The sequence below is a fragment of the Phocoena sinus genome, chromosome 13 (genome assembly GCF_008692025.1).
Source record: "Phocoena sinus isolate mPhoSin1 chromosome 13, mPhoSin1.pri, whole genome shotgun sequence".
Taxonomy (NCBI): Eukaryota; Metazoa; Chordata; class Mammalia; order Artiodactyla; family Phocoenidae; genus Phocoena; species Phocoena sinus.
This window is the reverse complement of record NC_045775.1, coordinates 90280813-90307430: the sequence shown is the minus strand read 5'-3', so window position 1 is coordinate 90307430 and position 26618 is coordinate 90280813. Positions and strand designations below refer to the sequence as shown.

The following is a 26618-nucleotide window of genomic DNA, read 5'->3' as shown; positions in this document are numbered from 1 at the left end:
CTGTCTTTGAAATTTTGTATTTGGCAGTTATACTTATTTGAAATTAACTACTTTCTTTGTATTTCTCAAAAAGTCCGGAGATTTCTTCATTGAGGATCTAGCTGAAGCAGTTTAGATACAATAGAACTCAAGGTTCCTTACACTATGTGATTCGTTCCAGAACTAGTCATTGTAAAGGTGTACTTTTGTATGCTAATCTTAAAGTTGTCCAGAATTGTGTTTTGATGGCCTCTTTTTCCTCATTTGTTTTGGTTAATTTAAATAATGCCACAGGGATGTACAAGCTCCCTTTTGGCTATCTGCAGGCTTTCCCTGTCAGAGGCAAATGAAGGTGTGTGGTTAGACTTTTACCAGCTTAGGGAAGCTCTGAGCACTGGGTTTTCTGGAGCACTTCCAAGGACAGGATACTTGTAGACCATGTGTTTGGAGCATCTGTTTTGAGAAACATTGTGACCGTATTCTCTCAGGAGCCATGTTTGACTACATTCTAGAATTTTCAGATTTCTTTCAGTCTGCTTTTTCTGACACTAGAAAAATTTAAATTATGGAATAACTAAATTGTTAGGGCAAATTTAAAAAAATGAACCGGGTATTGAGACTACAAAGGAAGGTAGAGTCAAACAGAGCATGTGAAAGATTTTTGAAATGCAGCCTTTGGGAGAAATGAAGTGGAGGAAAATGAACCTAGGTGTCAGAATTTCACTCCCATTTCTTTGTGTTACGAGGGAAGATGCTTGGAGACGCAAGTAAGCGGAAGTGGCAGCTGTGCCATATGAACATGGAGGGCTGAGGCTGCGGAACCTCTGTTAGGGGAGAGGGATAAAGATACACCCTCTCAGCCGTGTTCCATTTAAGGCCATCCGGAATCTTTTCCTGTTGAAACAATCCTAAATACTCTGACATCTAGGCCTGAGACAACTGACAGATGGAAATGTAAGCATATGGCAGTTTAGTAGAGGTTGCATGGTAATCATTTAGTTCACAAAGTATGTGTTTCAGAAATACTTACTAACAGAAGTAGAAATTATATAGGAGGAATAGGGTTGTTTTCTGTCAGACCTGAGTAAAACAACTGAAGCAAGTATTAAAATTATGACATATGCTGAAAAAATAAAATATGCACCGTGAGGCATAAGAAGGAGTTAAGGTTGGGGGAAAGGAGAAGAGGCAGTTTCTGTTTGAGACGTGTGTGTGCGGAGGGACCGGGAGGACGAGCTGGCCCTGCAGGTTCCTGCCAGGTGTGATGGGGTCCCCGGCCCCTCCAAGCCAGTTTCAGGCAGCCTGGCGTCACACAACCACAGGGCTTACCAAAGATGAGGTGCAAGAACTGTGGGACGTCTTCTCTGGTTTCCTTTCCCTCTCCTCTGAAGAACCGGATCAAGGTTATCCTGCCCTCCCTCTATTCAGACCATGTGTATGGAGACAGTGAGGAGTCCTTTTGTTCTCATTAGACAGTGTGATTGATATGTGTAGGAAGAGGCCATAAGTAATGAAATGCTAGGTAGAGAGTATATTGATGGATACATAAATGTTTTGTGAGTGGTCCGTACTCGTTTTTTCATGGACAGATGTAAGTTGTGCACAGTGATATTTTTGCTTAGTTGAGTGTATACTAACTGGACTATTACTTTGCGTTATTAATTAAGCCAGGATTGCTTGAATGATTTTCAAACATTAAAAGATGTCTTTGTTATAAAGGAGCTTTGTTTTAAGATGAGTTGTTAACTGGGGCCATCCTGTATGTGTAAGTGGGAAATTGTCCTCATTGGCAAATGGGTAGCTAGGATGCTCAGTCTCCAGGGCAGTGACTCAGGGCTTCAGAAACAAAGGCATTGAGTTGTCCCCACCAAGTCTCCTCTTGTGAAAGTATAACTAGCTTAGGGAAGGTTAGTCAGAGGTCACTTTCCTAACCCCTGGTGAGATCTCGGAACCGAGAAAGGAGTTTGATTAGCAGTGAAAACAGGTGGGCAGTTGATTTAGGACCAACCTGGGTGAAGAGACTGGAGCGCAGGGCAGCGTGGAGAGAGCTGCGGAGGAAGGTGGGAAATGCTGCATGCAAACGTGGCCTGTTTCAGTCTTTGTCTAGAGCAGTAATTATCATTTTTCATTATTGCCCTTTCTGGAGAAAAATGAAATTTAAATCAAATTTAGTTAATTGATAACATTTAATTAGTCTTATTAAATTAATTGATCCAATTAATTAAGTTTTCCCTAATGAGAGGAATTCAGTACTAAAGAATAAATTTTTTCAGATAGGGTTGATTGAGCTTTGGAGGTCCACAAACCACTGATTTTTTTTTTTTTTTTTCTCTTTGGTCCCCCAAGAACCAATTTCTACCACCTTTGTGGTGAGGGGATACCCCCCATTGAGAATGCATGATCTAGAGTTAGTTTTTCTAGGAATAGGGCAACAGGTGTACTTTGTCTGCTGATGGATTTGAAAACTTAGTCTAAGACTGTAAATCGTCTGTACATTATGGGTTAAATAAGGCATTTGTGAACCTACTCAGGACCTTAACTGTAATGTTGTTTCTATGGAAACTGTATTCTAGATCCAAAAAGCTTACTAAAATGAACTTTTGGAAAATACAACCTATATGTGAGATGGTGATTTGTACTGGTTTTAAATTTATATAAAGAGTGAGGCCTTTTTGCCAAAACTCAATATTGAGCTTAGTATTAAAGGAAGAGGTGGCCATGGATTAGCAGAGAAGTAATATTTTAGGCAGGAAGAAGATTCTTCATCTCAGACTCAGCCTGTATGCTCAATCTTAAAATATCACGAGATGCCTTTCAATTGTATTTGCCAATCATGAAAAAAATAGCTTTAAAATTTAATGTATATTTTTAAAAAACTAAAGGAAACTTTAACCATTATTTTCAGCTTCTTTAGATGAATCTTTACTTTTTTAGTGGTCTGGTAATCTCTAAAGATCTTTGCAAACACTAAAGTATTCAAGGTATATTTTTGTCTGGGACACCACTGGGGTAACTGAATGCTCCCCGTGCTAACATGCATTCACTGGGGCAAGTGCTTGACTTGCATTATCACATTTCTCCTCCCGACTCCATGAGCCGAGTACTGTTATCTCCGTTTTGGGGGTTGAGGGTTAACTCTCTCAAAATTTGTTAACAGACTGTCTCTTGTTTTTCTCCTGTTGTGCTGGGGCCTCTTTGGCCCGGGCCCTGGCACATGGCTTTGGCAGTTGCTTAGTGCTCCCGACCTTTGTATCTCTTGCCACCATAAGCAGTTAGCTCCAGCAGCCCTCTTTTTTAAATTTATTTTTATTATTTATTTATTTATTTTTGGTTGCATTGGGTCTTCGTTGCTGCGCGCGGGCTTTCTCTAGTTGCGGTGAGTGGGGGCTACTCTTCGTTGCGATGCACAGGCTTCTTATTGCAGTGGCTTCTCTTGTTGCAGAGCATGGGCTCCAGGCGCGCGGGCTTCAGTAGTTGCGGCATGCAGGCTCAGTAGTTGTGGCTTGCGGGCTCTAGAGCGCAGGCTCAGTAGTTGTGGCACACGGGCTTAGTTGCTCCGCGGCATGTGGGATCTTCCCGGACCAGGGCTTGAACCCGTGTCCTCTGCACTGGCAGGCGGATTCTTAACCACTGCGCCACCAGGGAAATCCCAGCAGCCTTCCTAAGCCATACATTTACACTGATGTCATGTTAACCCTTCTCTCTTGTGACCTCGGTCATTGAGACAATTTCTAGGGGCTCTCTGTTTCGGGAAAAGATAGGCTGCTTGTCATATAGTAACAGAGATTCTGTTGTGTGGAAAAGAATTATAATTTACAGTTTCCACATGACTCTGAGAGCCAAAAGAACCTAATACTTAATTGTAATTTGAACAATTGGAGAGACTGTTTTATTCTCATTGCATATTTTGTTGAATATTTTCTTTTTTATTGCTTCTCACAAATAATCATACATGTATCATCTAAATCATTTAGTTTGTCTTCAGATATTCTGTTTTTGTTAGCTACTGCTTTCCCATGTATTGATTACTTACTTAAAAAATTTTGTTATATCTTTAAGAATTAACTTTTTTATTAAGCTATAATTTATGTACAGTGAAATTTACTTTTTTAGTACAAAGTTTCATGAGTTCTGATGAATACATACAGTCATGTAACCACAACCACAATGAAAAATAGAGAACTGTTCCAGCATCCTCCACCCCACATTCCTTGGTGCTTCTTTGCAGCCCTCCTCCTAGTCTCTATCACTTTTCTGCCCCTATTCGGGCTCAGTAGTTGTGGTTTGCGGGCTCTAGAGCGTAGGCTCAGTAGTTGTGGCGCACAGGCTTAGTTGCTCCGCGGCATGTGGGATCTTCCTGGACCAGGGATTGAACCCGTGCCCCCTGCATTGGCAGGCGGATTCTTAACCACTGCACCACCAGGGAAGCCCGGTGTGTTTTAACCTTATAAACTGCCAAACTGTTTCTCAAAATGTTTGTGCCAAAATTTGCATTCCCACTAACAATGGTTCTGCATCCTTGCCAGATAGTTTTTTTTTTAAGTCATTCTGATGGGTATGTAGTGATACCTTGTGTTTTAATTTACATTTGTCTAATGACTAATGATGTTGAGCCTCTTGTCATGTGCTTATTTGCCATCCCTATATCTTTGATGAAGCATCTGTTCCAAATTTTTCCTGTTTTTTTAAATTGAGTTATTGTCTTTTGAGTTGTACAAGTTTTTAAAAATAGATATTTCTGACATAAGTTCTTCATGAGATAAATGATTTACAAATCTTTTATCCAAGTATGTGTCTTGTTTTTTCATTCTCTTAACAGTGTGTTTTGAAGAGCAGAAGTTTTTTAGTTTATTAGGTTCAGTTTATCATTATTCTCTTGTGGATCATGCTTTTGGTATTGTAGCTAGGAAATCTTTGCCTTCTTCAGACGGAAGCTCCATGACTGGAGAGGAGGAGCCTCTGTGGGGGACGTAGGGCGGAGGGGACCGGCAGCGGGGGGCTGTGTGGAAGCTTCCTGTGGTTCACGGACACCTGGCAGCACAGAGCCCCGAGGGGGAGGTGGTCGCCACTCCCCATCATTCGCTCCCATCCTGGAAAGTTCCGGGCTTTGACTCTTATGGGCCTGGCATACTGTATGCTCACCGCCTCTGTTCAGCCACCTCTGAAACGCCTCCTGCCGCAGGGCCTGATAGATCTCCAGCGAGTGACCTGTGTGATCGCGGCCCATTTCAGCCTCCCGCCTCCTCTCCTTCAGTGTCCTGCTCTCCACACTACTTTAGCCTCACCTTCCGGTGGGGAGCACCTTGACCTTGTCGTCATCCATAAGGGCACCCCTGAGATCTCAGTCTGACCACACCTCCCCTCTTCCTGTTCACTCCACCAGCTGCTCCTGGTCCCACGGTTCTCTGATCCCACCACCTTTCCCTTCCCCTCACATCCTCCACGCCCTCTTGTCCCTTCATGGCACGTCTCAGCCGCCTCTCTCGCTTCATCGTTCTCCCCCGGCAAACCCACACGGCCTGCAGTCAAGTGGTGCCGGACTCCGCTCCTGCGTCCTCACAGCTGAACGCGATGGGGGAGCATCGTGCTGAGTTGTCTTCCTTCATGTCGTGACCACTCGGCTCAAGAGGCCTTGATGCTGCCGACAGACTGTACCGCATGCTCCCCATTCATTCACCGGCTCATCCTTCTAGGTCGAGGGTTGGCAAACATTTTCTTTAATGGGTCAAATAGTAAACATTTTTGGCTTTGCGAGCCATGTGGTCTCTGTGTACATTGTGTCCTGAAAGCAGCCGCACAGGTCGGTCAAGGAATGGGGGTGGTACTCGTTCTCTTCCAAAGCTTTCTTCCAGGACTCCATACTTCTCCGGATTTCTTTCACCCTCTTTGACTGTTCCTTCTCAGTCAGTTGGACTGATTACTCCCAGTGCCCCAAACTTGAAGTGTCAGAGTCCCTCCAGGGCTCGGTTCTGGGAGCTCTCTCTTTTCTAAGCACCTTCACTCCCAGGGTGACTCACCTCGTCCCACAGCGCTGAGGACTTGCCGTGTATAGATGACGTCACAATTGTTACCTCCAGTCCGGGTATCTCTGCTCTGTCCACTTGAGCATCCTGCTGCCTACTCAGGACCTTCACTTGAGCGTCCAGCAGGCATCTCCAGTTCCAAGGAGAGCCGCCTTCCCTAACCCCTCCTTTTGTGGTCTTCCCAGTTCCAGGAAGGGAAGCTCCCTCCTCCCCGTTGTTCAAGCCCAGAAGTTTGGAACCGTTCTCCACATCGCTCCACATTCTACACTGAGCCTTCAGCAAGTTCCATTGGCTCTGCTGTCGAGGTGGATCCAGAATGTGCCCCCATCTCACCTCTTCCACCGCTAACAGACTGCCATGGGTTAATGCAGTAGCCTTGCACCTTGTCTCCTTGCTTCTGCCTTGCCATCCTTCAGTGTCTTCTCAACACAGTAGCTGTAATGAATCTTTTACTACAAAGATAACTCACGTCTCTTTATGCTAAAAGCCCTTCAAAGCCAAGTTCTTCAGTACGCCGTGGGAACCCTGTGAGGTCCGGCACCACTCTGCCTCTCTCTCCCTCTGCTGCTTCGCCTGCTTGCTGCTCCGGGAACCCAGGAGCACACACAGCTGCCACATCTTTGCAGGGGTCCATTCCCTCTGCCAGGAATGCTCTTCCTCCAGGCGCCCCTTCACCGCTCTGCTCCCTGTGCTCCTTCCGGCCTTCGCTGAGCTGCCGTCAACCACCCTGCTCAGAGCAGTGCCCCTGAGCCATGCCTCCGCCTCATTTCCTACCCCCATCCCCCTCTGCTGCCTTATTGTTCTGTGCTGCACTTATTATTCCCTGTTATCACATCAGAGCACGTGTTTCACTTTGATTTCTGCCGTTCTTCCCCTAACTGGAATGGAAGCTCCATAATGACTTAATGTTTTTTCTTCTATTTTATTAAGTTATTCAGCCCCAGGGCCTCGGACAGTTCCTGGAATATAGGAGGCACTCAATTCGTATCTGTTAAATAAATGCATTTTTATAGATATTTGAGGAAGACATGTTCTTTTTTCTACTTTAGTCTTTGCTAAATTCACATAAGTGATAATATATATATATATTTTTTGCGGTACGCGGGCCTCTCGCTGCTGTGGCTTCTCCCGTTGCGGAGCACAGCCTCGGGACGCGCAGGCTCAGCGGCCATGGCTCACGGGCCCAGCCGCTCCGCGGCATGTGGGATCTTCCCGGACCGGGGCACAAACCCGTGTCCCCTGCATCGGCAGGCAGACTCTCAACCACTGCGCCACCAGGGAAGCCCAAATGATAATATTAATGGATATCAAGAAGAAAAGGAAATATTTATTCTCTTCCCTTTAGAATCAGACTCTATACATGCTTGCTCATATGTATAATTTTTACTTGTAACCATGGTGTCAACAAAATCTTATATTCTTTTTTTGCCAGTTAATATCACATATAATTTCTCTTAATTTTCATAATTATTGCTTCTAATCTTTGTAAAAATATTCCCTGTGGCCAATATTTCAGTATAGACTGTTAGTATATGCAACTTTACCCTTCCTTTTGAAGATTTATCTTTTTCTGACTTATACAAAAATGGGATAATAACTTCTAAACTGTTACTAGTAATATAGTATTAACTAGTATAGTATTAACTATGTTCTGTCTGAAAAGTGAACCTGACTGGCCTAGTGAGTTGGGCTGGATTTTTAGTGCGCTTATCTATGTGGAAGAGTACAAGTCTTATGGAATCAGGGGACACTTTAAGGCAAATGGGAACTACCACTGTATTTGTTTTTAATTACCCTAGATTGATTTTACACTTGACTAAAGATTCCGGTTATTAGGTGGAAGCTCCTTGAGGGATCCAGGGCCGTAGGAACCTTAAACTCAAATTTTCTTTCCTGCTCAGCACTGCGGCCTATCAGTTTACCTTTGTCTGAAAGGCGTGGAGGTGCTCGTGGCCTCACCGGGAGGCTGAGGGAATGTCCCGCCCTGCTGCGTTCTGCCGTCCTCCTCGCACTTAAACTGAAGCCTCCTTAGGTTACACCGCACTTACTGCAGCTTCCAGCCACGCCAGGGGTGCACTCATGCTTTTGCACACATTGACTCCTTTACGTCCTTTTCTCCTTCGCTAGGAAAATTCCTATTTCTCCCTCAAGGCTCAGCTCAAGCCTTTTCTTGGCAGTGCCATCTCTAGCCGTGCAGGGGTCATTTCACCACGAGCCACTCCTGTGCCCTGTCCATAGTTGTATGCATGTCTCCTACCTGTGCTCAAGTTCAAACCGCAAAGATATGACTTATTCACCTTTGAGCCTCAATGCCTGGGGTCCTGAAAATGTAGGTCTTTTAGTAAATACTGTGTATATTTGTGGAATAAACAAAAAGCAATGTATATTGATAGACTTCTCACTTATTTCTGAGTATTCTTTTCTTCCCCAAATGTTCCTTGTCAATTTTAAGTCCTTTAAACGAGTTCTTCTGCCTTCCCCTGTCCTACGTAATTGACTTCTCAACTTTGATTGGCTTGTCACCTAGCCTGCCTGGGACATACTTCCTCTCCCTGGAATGCAAACCGTCTAATTATCATTTAAATAAGGCTTTCCGTATCAACTAGGTGTGGTTGTGTTCTGTCTTTCCTTAATCCACCTTGTCTGTACTTGCAGTTTCCCGTGACTCATCCTTCATTCTCCATCACATCACATACTTTTCCTCATTGCTTGCTCACAGGTCATACATTCTGAGTTGAAAGCGAACTTAGAAGATCAGAGCAGGAACTGGCGCCACAGTTTGCCCGGGTCAGCAGCTGAATCCTTCCCGGGCAGCCCAGCCCATCTTGTTAGACACCTTTTTTTTTTAGAGACCTTCAGAAGTTTCCCTTTGTTGTGTCAGGTCAGCCTCCCTAGTTCATTTGTGGGTCCTGCTTTTTCCCTTGGGAGATTCAGCTCCATGAGACAGACTATAGATGTTTGAATATGCTTTGCTGTCCCCTGATGCTGCAACAGGCCAACAACACTGGGGGAAAGTACCTCACACAGAACTAGAAAGTAATGTTTAGAAGGCTTAAAACCTTCTGTATAAGACATGAAGCCATGAGAGAACTCGGAAAAAATTTAGATTCATGTTTTTAAAAAACTTGGAGTGTGGAAAGATTTTCTAAGCCTTACATTTAAGGAAGAACCCATAATAGAAAAGCTTGATAGATTGAGCTCTATGGAAACCAAGAAGATCAGTGACAAATCCAGAAAAGACATTTGTAATACACATGACAAGCATGGAGTTACATCCAACAGCTCTCGTTAATAAGAAACAAAAAAGGAATACCCTAATAGGCAAATGGGAAAACGCGAACTGGTGATGAATGAAAATATACTATGTACTTTTTAGGCCAGTAACCTGAAAAAAAAAATGTTCAGAATACCAGAAATCAAATTAAGATTTCAGTTTTTGCCTAACAGATTGACACTTAAAAAATTGTTAACACCTGTATTGGTGACTATATAATGAAATGATACTTTATTTTTATACTGATTTTGGAAATGTAAGTTTGGCAATATGTTTATACCTCTGACCAGTAATTAGTCTAGGGATTTCTTGTGAGAAAACTTATCAGATAGATGTACACAGTGATCGATGGTTGTACAGGTGTGTGTGGGGTCCTCAAGGAAGAGCCAGGAGTGTTAGAGATTGACTGGGGAGCCGGCGGTGGGGGGGGGGGGGTCATGGGGCGGGGGAGGGTAACGCCCTGGAGGAGAAAGGGGAGGAAGCAGAATCCACAGAGAGACCCTCAGAGGCCATGCGGCTCCAGCAGAGTCTGGGCCAGCCCAGTGCCTGCCAGGGCAGCCTGCGTGGGGCAGAAGAGCCCAGGTCCTGACACCGCACTGCGCTCAGGCCTCGGCTAGGGCTGCCTGGGAAGGTGTGGTGTGGGTCCAGTCCTGCAGGCCCAGCTGCTGGAGGCCATCAGCTCATTGCATCCTGTGTAGCTGAGGGCAGTTCTTGTTGGAGGGACATCTGTGGGGCACACCGTTTGGCTGCCACGGAGGAGTGTTCATGGTAGTGTTATTAAAGTGACACAATTAGAAAGGGTGTTTTTTTTCCTGTAATAAACATAAAATACTCCTTTTCTAATTAAGTGGGGGAAAGTAATTTCAAAATAAGATTGCATTTGTATCTAAAGCAGCTACATACACATTACTGTAAGGGTTTCTTTTGAGCTTAAAATTCCTAACTCTTTTTCATATGAATTACTCTCAAGAATTTTCCCATCTTGATGATCTTTTGAGGCTGCATATGAGACTTTGTAGTTACCCTTTAACTTTTATGTTTATTGGAGATGGTGGTAAAATTGAAGTGATATTTTGATGGAACTTGGCCTACCCTAAGCTGCCCTCGACCAAGACTGTCTTGGAGGGACAGGAGGCCAGCATGTTGCTTCTCGTGACAGTGCCCAGTCTTATTGATTCAGTTGGATTGTTTCTTTTTTTCCCTGGTTGTAATTAGTATCCACTTCCAGAATCAACTTCTGTATAATTTGAATAAGGTAATTTTACTACTTGTTTTTAGGAAAATTTTAGATGAGTATATTAACTTTACTTTTAAAGTTTACTTAAGCTGAAGATTTAATAAAATGATTTTAAATAATGCATCTGTGGAATATTTCAAAGTATTGTTTTAAGCCAAAGAACGCGGATCTCTTGAAATCCATAAAATAGGCCCAGATAACTATTTTGATCTCTCTGCTCTTCATTCTCTCTTACTTTTTTTTTTTTTTTTTTTTTGGCCTAAAGAACTCCAAGCAGTACCAGAGGATAATTTGAAAACTGTGGTTCTATTTCTTGGATTAGCTTTACGAAGATAAAAACTGTGGGAAAGTGAAGTTAAAATGAAGCTGTTGTAACCCAAGTCATAATTCTGTTCCTCCAAAGCTCATTGTTGTACCTAGAGAAGTGATGAGGCATTACAGGACTGTTTCCAGGAGAGTCAGAAGAGTCGTCAGGAAATCTAGGGTCCTGTTGTGAAAGAATCACCGAATTTTCCCCATAACTGACCGGCAGGAAAAAGGTCACCTACCACCTGTCTCCAAGGGACCCCAGGACAGATTGTGTGCAGCCTCTGTTGCATTGCCTCAAACTGATATTTTGAAGAAGGTGGAGAACCTGATCTTCCCCAAAATGTTCTGGCATTTTTTCTGTGATTCATTATATACTACAACTTTAAAAAAATTTGTTAGACTTTGCCAGGAGTTAAAAGTACTGTATAAAGTTTTTCTTTCTGGGATGTAGGTGTAGAGATTTAAATACATGTGTGTTTGTGTATGTATGACGTATGCTTGTATTTAAAATAAAAGCTACTGACTGTCATCAAAAATGTAGATAGTGATTTTGTTAGTTTCCCTGGTGCCTTGGAATGAGATTTGATTGCCTATTATGAGCTTGTGTTTTCTCTGAGATAAGTTCTTAAGATCAAGGGCCGTGTCTTTTCCTCCTGAGACCCAGTTCCCAGCATAGGATTTACTAAGAAGCTAGTCAGTAGTGGAGCAGACTGGAATTCCACTTCCAGATTTTTTTTTAATTTAGTGTTTGCCACTAGAGGGACTGGATCAACTCTTGTCCCTTTGTTATTTTACCTTCAATAATGTCTTGTTAATTTATTAAAAACTGTTTTCATTCTAAAATGTGTTTTGGAAATTTGACTAGTCAGGTAGTACCAGTGGAAAATACTAAAAATAACTATTTATAATACTTTTATGTGACTCATTTTTACTTCCCGATCAAAATATTTATCCACAGAGATTTTAAGTAAGCTTTTTGGCTGGTGTTCAGAAACACAGGAAATGAATAAACAAAAGTGGATATTTGATATGAACTTACATAAATGACAGAAACGTAACCTTGGTTGTATTAGTCAAAGTTTAAAGTTTAATCATAAAGGAGTACAAACCCTATCTCATTTTTTCTAAGCAAATTTTACACATCAATGAAACTGCTTCCTAAGCAGCATTTCACAAAAATTTTGATATGCTCTCCATTATATTAAAACCCCAAAACTACTTTCTTAGTGTAGTTTTATAAAGATTAATTTTCATTAGAGTTCTGTAGTTGATGAAGTTCAGTTAGACGTGGCGGCACCCGCTCCCATCCCAACGGCAGCGGATGGCCGCGCGAAGGCTCTGTTCGCTTTCCCTCTGGGCCTGCGCGGGGCCCTGAGCCAGAGCTTCGGGGGCGCCTGGGTCCCGACAGCAGGTCCCAGCCCAGGCGGACACTCCAGGCCTCAGCCCACAACTCGTCTGCCCCTGCTCGGCTTCTCGCCTCTTCGTAACTTCGCCAGAGACGATGAGCGTTGTGTTTCCAGCAAACTTTCCCTCACGGTTCACTTTATCCAGATAAGAAAACCGGCCTCCCTTCCGGGGCTCAGGGGTCCTCCCACCTTATGCCGCCTTGCTTGTTGCTTGGCCGTCTCTTGGCCCAGCGCAGTGTCACTGTCTTTCCTCTTTGTGTGCGTAGCCGTGACCACTGCTCTCTTTTCCCTCTGCTCTCACTCTTCTGTGCTGGCTCAGAGTGGGGATGTGCTCTCTGGCTCGTGTGACACACTGTGACGGGCTAGGGGGAGTCAGGGAGCTGTGTGTGTACAGTTAAAACCACACTAGGCCAGTTCTGGTGGGCTTTGTATCATTACGTGCTTTTCACTTTTTAAATAGTAAAAACACAGCCAGTGCTTGTGTGTTCATCCCGAGCCTTGGCTGTGCTCTTATACGGGGCCTCTTCCCACTGGCCAGAGCCACCTGTCGCCACAGTGCGCTCAGTTAGTTGGCTGCTCAGGGTTTGGACTTGCTACGTGTCCTGTTAAGTCCCAGGGTCAGTCTTCAAAAGCTTACATTACCCAGGAAGTACCAGAGGAAGGGGGTCGTTAGCGTTGTGTAGAACGCAGTCCCGACGTGCCCCGCGTGTCTGTTGGTGTTGCGTTCACAGCCCAGGGTGGGGGGAGGGGCGGTTCGAGGCGCCAGACACGCCCCTCCCTTGCTGCAGGGTCCAGTCCCCCGTCCCATGTGTGGGCAAAGCTGTTCACTGCAGCGTAGTTCACTGTATTTAAAGACAGTGCATCCGCATGTTGTGTAGTTTACAGAACAGAGTGCTGTCCTGTAGAGGGAGTGAGGCAGCTCACATTCTGCGGAAACAGTCTGCACCAGAGAGGTTTTTTTTTTTAAGAGGGAGTGTTCTTTCTTTCTTTCTTTCTTTCTTTATTTATTTATTAAACAGAGTCACAGATTTATTTATTTTTGGCTGCATTGGGTCTTCATTGCTGTGCGCAGGCTTTCTCTAGTTGTGGGACACAGGCTTCTCACTGTGGTGGCTTCTCTTGTTGCGGAGCACGAGCTCTAGGCCCGTGGGCTCAGTAGTTGTGGCTCGCAGGCTATAGAGTGCAGGCTCAGTAGTTGTGGTGCACGGGCTTCTCATCGCAGTGGCTTTTCTTGTTGCGGAGCACAGGCTCTAGGCACGCGGGCTTCAGTAGTTGTGGCTCGTGGGCTTAGCATGCTCTGCGACACGTGGGATCTTCCTGGACCAGGGCTTGAACCCGTGTCCCCTGCATTGGCTGGCGGATTCTTAACCACTGCGCCACCAGGGAAGTCCCCCCACCATAGATTAAGTGGAAAGGAAACACCCGCTGCAGAGCATGGGTTATGTGCCATGTCTGTGAGCCAAAGAGACTGCACGTTCCCACCACGCGCATCCTCTACCCCCAGGAGGTGGCCTCTGGGGAGAGCACTGCTGAGGTTGCAGGGAATCAGGGGAGGAAGGGAACCCACTTATTCTGCTCTGTGTTCTCATTGGCACCGTTTGTGTTTTTTCTTACTACATCCATGTTCCTGTTACTTTTTAAAAAGGCCACGTTTCCTCCTTGCCTTGCACTGCCCTCCAGAGTAGGGCGGCAGTGCCCTTGAGGCGGTTGCTCGGAAATTAAATTCCCACAGCTTCTCTGGTACTGTGTTCCCCACTCCCTGCATACAGGTGACTGAGTACTTGGTCTACACTTGGTACAGTAGGACGAACACCAGCTTTGCAGTCAGAGTAGACCTGTGCCTACAGCTTACTGGCTTGTACGGTTTAGGGTGAGTTACTTAACCTTTCAGAATCCTAATTTTCTTGTGCAGGCTGTGGAGTGGTAATGTGTGTAGCTCAGATCTGTCCTGAGGATCAAATGAGAGCATGTACTCCGTGAGCTGGCATGGTGATGGGCATGTGGTAGGGGTTCTATACATGATAATTTTTACATTTTTGTGTGTGTGGGTGTAAGTGCAATAATGTGTATCATGTGTTGGCTATCACATATTACTTACCTGTGCAGATATCCTTCCAGCAAGAAAACCACAGTTTTAAACATGAGTCACTTGTGTAGATTACAAGTCAAAGCTTGGTGATAATGACAATATTGGAATTCCTTTTTAATGTAAGTACATTACTTAGATATAGGGTTTTTTGGAGTAATATCTGTGTTTTCTTTTTCAGCTCTTTCAGTCTCACATGGCAACAAAAACAGCTCATATGTCCTCACAAGTATTTGACAATGAAGAGAAAGTGAGTATATCTTTTAAGTAGACCCACCTTGTACTCTGGATGCCTCTGTGGTTTCAGAATAACTACTGAGAGACCTGAAAGACTTTTGTTGCTACTTACCTTGAATATGAATTAACCGTTATGTTGATCCAAGTTAAAAATCAGTGACGAACTGCATCCCTGTCGACTGTCCACAGCGTCTCTACCCTGCCTGACGTTAAGCAGATGCAGGTTCCAGCTCTGCCACGGCCGGCAGGGGGAGCCTGACACTGCTGTAGCTGGCGTCCTCACAGACCTTGATGATGACAGGGTGGGACGCCACGGGACGGCCCTGTCAGAGCCTTCCTGAGTGCGAGGTCAGACCTTAGTGCTTCTGAGGGCTTTCTGAGTGCCTGCACAGGAGGGATGTGTTTGGGTAATTTGTATTAAAAGTTATATTTAGAAAGAGGGAGTAAATTTAATTTGGTGAATGAGGTGAGTTGTCAGTGTTTTAAAAGAGAAAACAGTAACCATGAGCACGGGTCACGAGATCCCTTTCCTTTAGCTCCACGCTCCAGCAGCCTCTGCCTCCCAACGCGTGCTGAGGTCCCCCCAGTTCTGATACTTGGTCATCTGGCCACCGAGCTGCCATCATTTTATCTCTGTTCTCTCATTGGTAGTTGTAGTCTGTTCCATCTTTATTTTATCACCTCGCAGGCTTTGAATTACTCTTAATCTGTCTTCTAACACGTCGCTTTGCTGAAACTACTGTAATTGTTTAGTGAGTGATGCACTGAGTGCTCACTGCTCAGTCCTCATCCTCTCCAGCCCCTCTTCTTCATTAAATGATGCTGACCACTCCCACATTTTTGAAAAGATTCTTTTATTTCCATGACATTAAAATCACATTCTTTAGAACCAGGAGGGATTCTATAGGCCATTTAGTTCAACTTTTGTGCTTCCAATAGAAACTCTAACAAATACTGTTCTAATCCTCTTGAACGCTCTCACGGCCAGCTGGGAAGCATAGTGTGTTTCTTCATTCTCTCTTCTTTTTAAATCACAGAGATAACAGGCTTACCTGGTAAAAGGGACTCGAAGGGCACAACTCGTTCGTGGACTAGTTTTCTGTTGCTCTGTAACAAATGGCACGGACTGAGCTGCTTAAGACAGCAGCTGTTGATTAGCGCCCAGCCTGCGGGTCGGGAGCGCCAGGCTGGCTCCCCTGGCTTCTCCACCCAGGCCTCACGTGCAGGAGGTCGGCTGCTGGTTCCCAGCTGGGACCGCACCCCACCCCACTCCCAACCCTTCCAGGTTGTCAGCAGAGTTCCATTCTTTGCTGGCCGGTTGCTGCCAGCTTCTGGAGATCATTCTTGGGTCCTTGCGACCCATACAGCAAGGAGAACTGGAAAGGCAGGGCCCCTTCATGCTTCAAATCCCTTCCACTCGGAAGTCCTCTGTCCCTTTTAATGGTCCACCCTGGATAATCTCCCTTTCTAAGGTTAACTGATTTGGGACCGTAATGACATCTGTCAAACCCCTTCACCGCAGCACCTAGATTAGCGTTTGAATAACCAGAAGGTGTGGGTACACCGGTGCCAGCAGTCTTGGGGTCCTCGTGGGAACTCTCTCACCATATACAGTGACAAGCTCGTCTTTCTCACCTACACCTCCAGGTCCACTCCCAACAGTCTGTCACTACCCTTTGAGACATCTTCATCCATGTTCATATATATATATGAGAATATATGAAAAGATTTTTTCTTTCTGAAACTGAAATCACAGTGAATAAATCACTGTTTAGATACTTAGCATTTGAGATTTCTCCACGTGTGGAATGTGTCAGTCGTTCAGGATTCCTTCGTGTGGATTCACTACAACTTGTTTATCCATTTGCCAGTTGTTGGGCCTTTGCTTGTTTCTTGCCACTTCTGACTGTTTGGAGGAAAGCTGCTACGACCATCCGTGCGTCAGTCCTTGTGTGGATGGGTGCTCTATCTTGGGTGCTGGCAAGCGGGGTCTTTTGGCTGTATGGTTACGTGTACTTAACTTTATAAGAAACCACTGCCTGCCTTCCAGAGCGGCTGTGCCATTTTGCATGTGCAGCAGCGAACTTATCAGAGTTCCCGTTTTTGTTCATCATCTCCAACGCTTGATGTTATCAGCCTTTTACATTTTTGCCATTTTAGTGGCTGTTCGGGGGTATCTCATTGTAGTTGTGCTTCACATTTTCCTGATAACTGGTAATAATGTTGCACACTCTTTCATGTGCTCATTGGCTGTTTTGTTATCTTTTTTGTGAAGGGTCTGTTCAAGTGTTTTACCCATTTTTTTTAAAGTGGGTTGCCTTGTTATTGAATCTTACAAAATTCTTTATGTATTCTGAATACAAGTGCTTTGTCATATATATACTATTTTCTCCCAGTCTGTGACTTGCATATTCCTTGATAACTCTTAAGTTTTTAATTTTGATTAAGTAGACAAATAGGTAAATAATAGATTGTCACAATACCACACTCCTTGGTGATTGTAGCCTCAGATTAGGTACTGTAAGTCCTTCAGCTTGTTCTTTTGTACAGTCATTCTAGCTGTTCTAAGTCTTCTGCCTTCCCATATGAATTTTACCATCAGCAGTTGGTTACTGTATCGACAGCATATATTTGGGTCTTGCTCTTTTATCCAGTCTGACAATTTCCTTTTAATTGAAATGTTTAGACCTACACTGTCTAGTATGGTGGCCACTAGCCACACGTGGCTATTTAAATTTAAATTAGTTAAAATTAAATAAAATTAAAAAGTTCCTTCCTCGGTTGCATGCGTCACGTGCAGGTGCTCAGTGACTGCATGTGGCTGGTGGCTCCAGTTGGCAGCTCAGCATTGTCATGGAAGGTCCTGTCCTGTTGGACAGCTGGCTTAGGCCACTTCTGTTTAATTATAGACGCAGCTGGTTTAAGTCTACCAACTGGCCGTGTGTGTTCTTTTTTTTTACGTTTTTTTTTTTTGAATTTTATTTTATTTTTTTTATACAGCAGGTTCTTATTAGTTATCCATTTAATACATATTAGTGTATACATGTCAATCCCAACCTCCCAGTTCATCCCACCACCACTTCCCCCCTTGGTGTCCATACATTTGTGGCCATGTGTTTTCCATTTGTCCCATTTGTTCTTTCATTTTCTTTTCTTTTCCTGCCTCCTTCTGGATTAATGGAGTATTTTTATGATTGCTGACTAGCTAACCCTCTTTGGTCTTTTATTTTTTAAACAGTAATTGACGTGGGCTTTAACTTACCACTCACTGCCTTCAGTGTTGCAGCACTTCCTGTATAGTGTAGAAACCTTACGACAGTGTAACTCCATTCCCCTTCCCATCTTTTGTGCTGTCACAGTCATGCATCCTGCTTCTCCATGTATCATAAATCCTGTAATACACTGTTGTTATTGCTTTAAGCAGTCAATCTATATTTTCAAGAAATTAAAACTAGCAAAAAATTCTCTTACGTTTACCCATATTTTTACCTTTCTGACAGTCTTCATCCTTTTTGTAGATCTGAGTTTCCACCTGTTGTCATTTTCCTTTCTCTTGGAGAACTTTTAGCATTTCTTGTCGTGTAGCATTTCTGGCCGGGCCATTTCGTAAATGTCATTTGTACATTTAGCAAATGTAGCTGTCTTCATTTGCCTTCACCTGTGAGGGGTGTTTTCATTGGATACAGAACTCGGGGCTGTCACTTCTTCTTTGGCGCTTTACTGGTGCTGTTCTGTCGTCTTTTGGTGCGCGTCTTATGTTTTACTTGTCTGTAATACGCCTTCCCACCCCTGGTTGCTTGTAAAGTTTTCTTCATCCAACAGTATTTTCCCGTTTTGGAAAATCAAATATTTTTATGTCATAAGTAGTGCTGGACTCTCATCATAGGAAGATAATAAGAAATATGTGTTTTGAGGGTCTGGACACAGGTTTCTCACAAACTTAACCGGTTGTATCTTGGGGGAGGTATAATGATCAAAAAGTCTTTAATTTTTTTCTGATAAATTATGTTTATCTCTAATGTGCCTATATCCTGTTTTAGTAAGACTTTAAAAAATTGTTGCCGTTGTTTTTGTTTCCTTTCAGCAAAAAAAAGAAAACACTCGTTCTTTAGCCATGTCTGGCCATGTTGGTTTTGAGAGTCTGCCTGATCAGCTGGTCAGCAGATCAATTCAGCAAGGCTTCTGCTTCAATATTCTCTGCGTGGGTAAGTGCCAAGCCCCCAGATTCTTCCTTCCTGGTCCTGTGCTCGCTTCCTTCTCGTCATGAGCAGCATGGTGCCCACATTAGCAACTTAAGATCATGATTACAGATTTTTTTCCAGTTATTTAAATTCTATCGGTTTTGGTTTTCTTAGCTCTACTGCTTTAAACTTTTTGTTTGTTCTTTAAACATTTCAGTGCTTTCTTCAGAGTTCTGAGTAACTTAGCACACGTGATTCGTTTTTATGCTCTGCTGGTGACTCAGTGGACCAGCCTTAGCATGTATTTATTTCAGGGACAATCCAGCCTTTGAAGTATCTGAAATATTTGGGATCCATGAAACCATTGTAAGAGTTTACTGTTCTGTTTTTCTTCATCCATCCTGTGCACCTGTGAAGATGTACCTGCATTTCTTTCAGGGGAGACTGGAATTGGAAAATCAACGCTGATTGACACACTATTTAATACGAATTTTGAAGACCATGAATCCTCACATTTTTACCCACATGTTAGACTTAAAGCACAGACATATGAACTCCAGGAAAGTAACGTTCGATTGAAATTGACCATCGTGAATACAGTGGGATTTGGTGACCAAATAAACAAAGAAGAGAGGTACACGCTTTCCTCTTGTAATAAATAGGTTTTTCTTATTTCAGGATATCTGCCTTCTTGCCCTAGGTGCTGTGATTTGATTTTCAACTGTGGAAACCCATGCCTTTCCTCCCAGACTTAAATTTTTTTAATAATTAAGCAATATTTTATTATTGTTAACAAATTGACATTTTTCTATCCAGTTGTCTAATTTCTTTAGAGTAATCTGAATCACATTTTTAAAATGTGTGTTTCAGCAAAAATAGTTTTAGTTATTTCCTGATATGACAATTTGGTGTTTATTAAGTGATTTTAACTAATTTTCAGGCAAGACTTGTCTTGTTGAGAAAAAAAAACAAAACAACAAGGCATATATGGCAAATATATAATCGCCAAATCCATGGTGCATGAAGTGTTTTGTGAAATTCTAACTAAATTAGCCAGGTACATTATTAAGCATCGCAGGAAAGGTTTGATAATGAAATTTTTATTTGTATTTTATATTAGGTCACTATTTTTGTCATTATTTCTAAGGTATTATAATTATTCTTTTTCTTTAAATTTATTTATTTATTTATTTTTATTATTTTGGGGTGGGGGTGCTGTGACCGGTCTTAGTTGAGGTACGCAGGCTCTTTGTTGTGGCGTGCGAGGTTTCTCTCTCTAGTTGTGGTGCATGGGCTCCAGAGCACGTGAGCTCTGTAGTTTGCAGCACGCGGGCTCTCTCGTTGAGGTGCACGGGCTCAGTAGTGTGGTGCGCAGGCTTAGGTGCTCTGCAGCCTGTGGGATCTTAGTTCCCAACCAGGGATCGAACCCACCTCCCCTGCATTGGCAGGCAGACTTTACCATTGGACCAGCAGGGAGGCCCCTCCTATGGTATTATAAAGATTGATTATAGATTCTATATGAAATTTAAACTATAAAAGGAGGAAATAGACTGGGGCAAAGCAATGACTTTTTGTTCTTTCTCCTTTTTGAAAGTTATATATTTTCATTATTAGAGGTAGTTTCCTAGGTCCTAAATGTTTGCTTTAGAGGGAAAATATGTTGCATCATTGACTGTCTTTATGTGTTAGCCTGTTCGGAACACTTGCGTGTTCTACTTTAGATTTCAGGAAACAGTTTTGTGGGCTTTCTGGAGGAAGCAGGTCGGTGGAGGAGGCAAAGGCCTTTTCTGTATAGAAATCACTTACATTTATTTGGTAGCTTTGATGATCTTGTAAATGGCATCTTTTACAAATATTTCATTTTCTATTTGGTGTATGGAAATATAATTGATCTTGCATATAGCCACTTCTGTGAATTCTCTGATTAATTCCAATAACTCGTCTCTAAATTTGTTTAGGTTTTCTATGTATGTAATCTGCAAATAATGGCATATTCCTCCTTTCTAATTCTTTTGTTTCTTCTTTTTAAATAAGTTTTATTGCTGTATAATTTTTTAAAAATTTATTTGTTTTTTATTTTTGGCTGCATTGGGTCTTCATTGCTGCGCATGGGCTTTCTCTAGCTGCAGCGAGCGGGGGCCACTCTTCGTTGCAGTGCGTGGGCTTCTCATTGCGGTAGCTTCTCTTGCTGCGGAGCACGGGCTCTAGAGTGCAGACTCAGTAGTTGTGGCTCACGGGCTCCAGAGCGCAGGCTCAGTAGTTGTGGCGCACGGGCTTAGTTGCTCTGCAGCATGTGGGATCTTCCCAGATCAGGGATTGAACCCGTGTCCCCTGCGTTGGCAGGCGGATTCTTAACCATTGCACCACCAAGGAAGCCCTATTGCTGTATAATTTACATAGAATAATACAATGCGTTGTTTGCTTAAGCATACAATTTAGTTACTTTTGACAAACATGTAGTTCCTACCCACCACCACCACCACGACAGTTATAGGAAATGTCCACAGCCTTGAGTCCCCTCACGTGCCCTGCTGCCCACTTCTTCCCCAGGGGCTCCCCCGGGGCGGTGCCTTCTCCTGGGGTGGGTGCTGTGGCTTCTTCCCGGCGCCCTCTGGTGAAGTCTCGGTACTTTGGCCTCCCTGAGCGCCTGTCTCTCCTCCGTCCTCAGTGGGTCTGCCAGGCTTTGTGCCCTCTTTTGTGCTGGGCCCCAGAAACTTGTCTGCAGGCAGTGGGGCTGGGAGGCTGTAGACTCCCCTCATTCATCTCCCAGTGATCAGCATTTTTACTGCCTGTTGTCCTGTGTCTGAAACCCCCTTTCCATATATTTTGTCCGGGCGGGGGTGGGGGCGGGGGCGGGGGCGGGGTGTGGATCCAGTTGCTGCTCCTCCAGCATGGCTGAAGACAGTGGTCTTTATTTCCTTTCTCACATTTTAATACCTGACTGCACTGGGACTGGCAGTACTCCACTAGAGTCAGTGGAGATAGTGGGCATCTTTGCCTTGCCCTGACTCCAAAGGGAAAGCTCCCTTTTTGCCCTGAATTATGCTGCTTTCTTTTTTTCAGTTAGAATAAGGAAGTTACTTTATATTATTAGTAAGAGTTGTTTTTTTAAAATCATGAATACATATTATTATCAGGTATTTTTTGGATTCTGTGGAAAAGATTGTAATTTTTCTCCTTTAATCTTTAATAAGATGAATTACAGTAACTGACTTTTTATTGGTAAATTAACCTGGCAGTCTTGGATACCGTTTGGTGTTCTTTTTATATTGTGCTGTATCTGATTTTTTTTTTTCCTTTTAGTATTTTTGCATGTTATGTCTATAAGTGAGGTTTTCAACCAGTATCTTATACTATCCTTTTTTTTTTTTTTTTTTAAATAAATGTTATGTTAGCCTTCTAAAATGGGTTTGGGGAGTTTTTCACTCTGTTTTTTGGAAAAATTTGTGTAAGATTAGAGTTATTCTTCCCTGGAATGATTGGTGGAACTTGCCAGTAAAACCATCTGGGCCTGGAGTTTTCTGAGAAGATTTTGAGTTACTAATTTTCATTAATGATTACAGGACAATTTGGAGTTGTTTTTTGAGACAGCTTTGAAAAGTTACAATTTTCCAGGAATCTGTTTCATCCAAATTCCCAAATATATTTACTTAAAGATGTTGATAATATTCTTCTAATATATTTTCATTGTCTTCATCATCTGTAATGACATCTACACCTCCTTTCCTGGTACTGGTTATTTGTGCTTGTTTCTCTTCTCCTTGGTCAGCCTTGACAAAGTGTGGTAAGTTTACTTGGTCTTTTCAAATTTTGGCTTTGTCGATCCTATCAATTTTATACTTACTGTTTTTCCTATTTTATGAATTTCTGCTCTTATATCTGTAATTACTTTTCTTTGGATTTTGATCTAATTTGCTCTGATTTCTCACTGATTCTCAGCCTTATGTATTTCAGATTATAAATTACCCTCTAAGTATGGCTTTACCCATACATACCCTCTAAGTGTGGCTGCATCCCACAAATTTTGATGTGTAGTATTGATATTTCCAATTTCAATTAACTTTTTCTTTTCTTTTATCCTGAAGAATAGATGCTTTTATCCCTAGGTAGCGACCTCTTCCTCTTGTGAGGCTTCTGTGTTGTCAGACGTCACTTCCTTGTGGAGGCGTGCTCTTTCCTTCACTCCAGCCTTTGGGTACTCTTGTGCTTTAGGTGTGCTTCTGATCAAGCATATGGTTTTCTTTTTTAAAATCCACTGTGACAATATTTACTTTTAATTGTGTGCTTAGTCCATTCACAGGTAATATATTTACTGATATTTTAGGTTTAAATTTACCATCTTATTTTGAGTTTTCTGTTTGTCGCGAGTTTCACGTTTCTTTTTCCTTTCTTGCTTGATTTCTATTCTTGTAGCTGTTACCCTAGAAATTACAAACATAATCTCTAACCTAATCAAGGTTTGAGGTTAATTAATATTTGTACTTGTCCTCGATGATACAAATAGACAATAAAATGGAATTTTGAACAGTTAAACTGTTAACCGCCCCCCCACCCCTCCAACTTACCCTGTCATGTTTTCTCTCTCTTTTTCCTAACCACACAAGACATTATTATTATCATTTTATATAGCCAGTATTTACTACCCTCTTAACCAAAATTTTCTGTTTTACTCTCATACTTGAAATTTTAGTTGGGTATACAATTCTGGGTGGGCATTTATTTTCTTTCCTCCCACTGAAGATACCATTCCACTGTCTCCTGGCTTCTGTTTTTACTGCTGAGAAGGCAGCTGTGAGTCTGTCTTCCCCTTAAGAGTATCCTCCTTATTTTCCTCCAGTGCTTTTAAGATCTTTGTTTTTGTTGTTCTCCAGTTTTACCGTGATATATCTAGGTTTTATTTATTTATAATTTATCCTGATTGTGATATGCTTGACTTCTTGAGTCTGAACAGTATCATCAGTTCTTTTAAAAAATCTGAGACATCACCTCTTCAGATGCTGTTTCTGCCCCTTCTGAAACGGTATTAAAATGTATGTTAGACCTTCTCGTTATGTCTTCTGTGTTTATTAATCTCTCTTCCATAGTTGAATCTTTTTTTTTTCCTTCTCTTTATTGTTTTCTGGATAATTAGTTCGGATTTATCCTCCAGTGTACTGATTCTCTCTTTAGCTGTGTCCAATATGCTTTTAAACTAATCCATGAGTTTTTCATTCTGGTTATTACAGTTTTCAAATCTATACATTCTGTGTGGTTCATATTCATATCTGTAGGACCACTTTTTGTTACTTTACTATTCCCAGCACGTATATTCAAGTTCACCTTTATTTCTATTTCTTTTGTCTCTATTTTGTAACTATATCTTATAATTCCAGTACATTGCAATTTTGCAGTTATTGTACTGATGTTTGTTTTTTCCTTTGGTTCTTATTCATTGTGCCTTTTCTCCCCTATATGCTTGGTTGTTTTTTTATTGGAGTTCTCATGGTCTTTGAAAAGTTATTTGCGGAGATACTCAGAACAGATTTGGATTTGCTTACCTTAGGTCCCTCTGGGTGTTAATACTCAGGATCCTAGTTTCGTGGCTTGAGGTTCTCAGAATCAGAGGCCATGTGTGAACCCGGGCCGTGGATTCCTGTGAGGGCTGACCCCGTGGCCACAAGTTCTTGAGGGTGGTTCTCCCTCTCCGTTTATTTTCCCAACTTCATTTAGTGCCAGGGCAACCTTCCCTCACATCCTTGGGGAGGGGGGAGGAACTGCGGGTTTACTTCTAGCTCATTCCCGCACTGAAGGCGTAGATCTGAGGACCTCAGCGTAGTGTGGGGAGGCAGTCTCCTGTGTGGACCTGGACTTTACTTTCTTCCTTCTTGTCCCGCAAATCCTTCGGGAGCAAAGCCGAAGAACCACATTGACAAACTGGCCTCAGGATGAAACTAGCACTGATGCTTTTAGTGCAGGGGCTGGTACACCTTTTCTGTAAAGGCCAGAGAAGTAAATATCTCAAGCTTTGCAGAACCTACGGCCTCTGTCCAAACTACTCTGCTTGTAGCGAAAAAGCAGCCTCAGACTATGAATAACAAAGGAACGTGGCTGGATTTGGCCCATTTACCAAGCCCGCTCTGGTCCTCTGCTCACCTCCCTGTTTCTACTCTCTTCAGTTTCGAGGTGGTTACTTCCTTACCCTTTATGAGTACTTTGAAAAAGGAGGTGGTTTTTGTATTTTAAGCCAGTGTCTTTCATTTCATTGAAGATTGAACCTGCAAGGTACTGGAAATGGAAGCCTAGAGGAAAATACTGTGGAAGAATTTCTAATGTTATTTATTTAACAAAAAATGTTTATGGTTTTCATTTATGACAGGCATTATGCAAAGCATTCAGATAGAGGAGTGTTTATGGCTATTTATAATTGATCTATTTTAAGTCATTAATAGAAGCTTCTTTGGAAATTTTATGTTAAATATGTACTTACAGATTAATTTTTACTGTTTTATGATTTTGGGGATGGCATCACGTTGGGTCGCATTTAGACCCGTTTCCCAAGGATGGTGTCCCCGATAGTACATCTGATGTGGTGAAGGTGTGCTGTTGTGTGGAGAGCACAGAGGCGTAAGGTCCCATCTCTGTCCCCAGCTGCGTGCTGTGTGCCTGGGGACAACAGGGGTTCTATGAGTTTGAAAGAAGGAGGTGATGATCCTCGAGGACTGGCAGGGCCAGGCGTTGCGCTGAATGCACATTTATTAGTACTGCAGCGGCACAGTTACTGAGGCTCTGTTTAGGGGCTACAGGGATAAGTGTAGAGGTGTCCAGGGAATTTGACGACAGAGGATCCGTTTGCTGCTTTTTTCACTTGGAAGCCCAGATTTGCCTGATGAGAATAGTTACGCATAGAAAGTTGAGGTTCACAGGCGGTGATTTAGCATACCAAAATGAAGTGGACCGTTCACAAACTATTGTCTGCAGTGCATCGTGCTGTGAGCTGCACCCTGAAGGGTGAACAGCCTGGAACAGCTGTGGGGGCACACGCGCCAGGCAGGAGGAGGGTCCAGGCAAGGACTCGCGTGTCGGCTGCGACGGGCTTTCTCTTGCTTGTAAGTAAATAAGGTCATGCCTGCGTCACCAGTTAGGCGCTTCCACGTGGGTGTGCCCTTCCTCCTTACTACGTTAATGCTTTCTACGCCTCACGATCTGATTTCAGAAGCAGGGAGTCATGGAATTTGACTTAAGCATCTTTTAAGTTGTTGATACTCGTGCCTCCTCTCAGCAGAATAATATGCCATGTCCAGTTTGGTTGCAATTAGACACCTACCCTCCTTCAGCAGCCTGGCAAGTGTGGGAAGCCGTGCCAGAAGGGCTCCAGCGTGTGAATGAGTGTGAGAGGGAATTAGTGTACGTTCAGTGTTGTTTCTATAAAATGGTTTAAAGCACAGGTTGTTCTGATGGTTTCAAAGTACTGCCTTTGTACCTGCACGTTTGCACATTGTTTTATTACTTAAGTTATCTGTTTAGCATAGATAGCAACTGTTCACTGGTGAAAATACAGACCTCAAACTTTAGATTTATGCATATACCTTATTAAGGTATCATGAATATATTGTATTAAATATTTAAATAATTGTTTTTTCAGCTACCAACCAATTGTTGACTACATCGACGCTCAGTTTGAGGCCTATCTCCAAGAAGAGCTGAAAATCAAACGCTCCCTCTTTAACTACCACGACTCTCGCATCCACGTGTGCCTCTACTTCATCTCCCCGACAGGCCACTCTCTGAAGACACTGGATCTCTTGACCATGAAAAGCCTGGACAGCAAGGTGGGTTTGGAAAAGGACCAACCATCGTGCTTCAGTTCATTTTAATAGTTCCAAGTTCATTCACTTGGAACTATGAAA

At 42.9% G+C, this 26618-nt stretch overlaps 1 protein-coding gene across 1 annotated transcript in view; it reads left to right on the top strand.

Moving 5' to 3' along the window:
- The window catches only part of SEPTIN10 (septin 10), a 53227-nt gene that overhangs the window by 5168 nt on the left and 21441 nt on the right, over positions 1 to 26618 (top strand). The window contains exons 2-5 of the mRNA XM_032653118.1: positions 14496 to 14564; positions 18636 to 18756; positions 19171 to 19366; positions 26354 to 26540. Of these exons, the coding sequence (XP_032509009.1) occupies positions 14496 to 14564; positions 18636 to 18756; positions 19171 to 19366; positions 26354 to 26540 (573 nt within the window). The remainder of the gene's footprint in view (positions 1 to 14495; positions 14565 to 18635; positions 18757 to 19170; positions 19367 to 26353; positions 26541 to 26618) is intronic.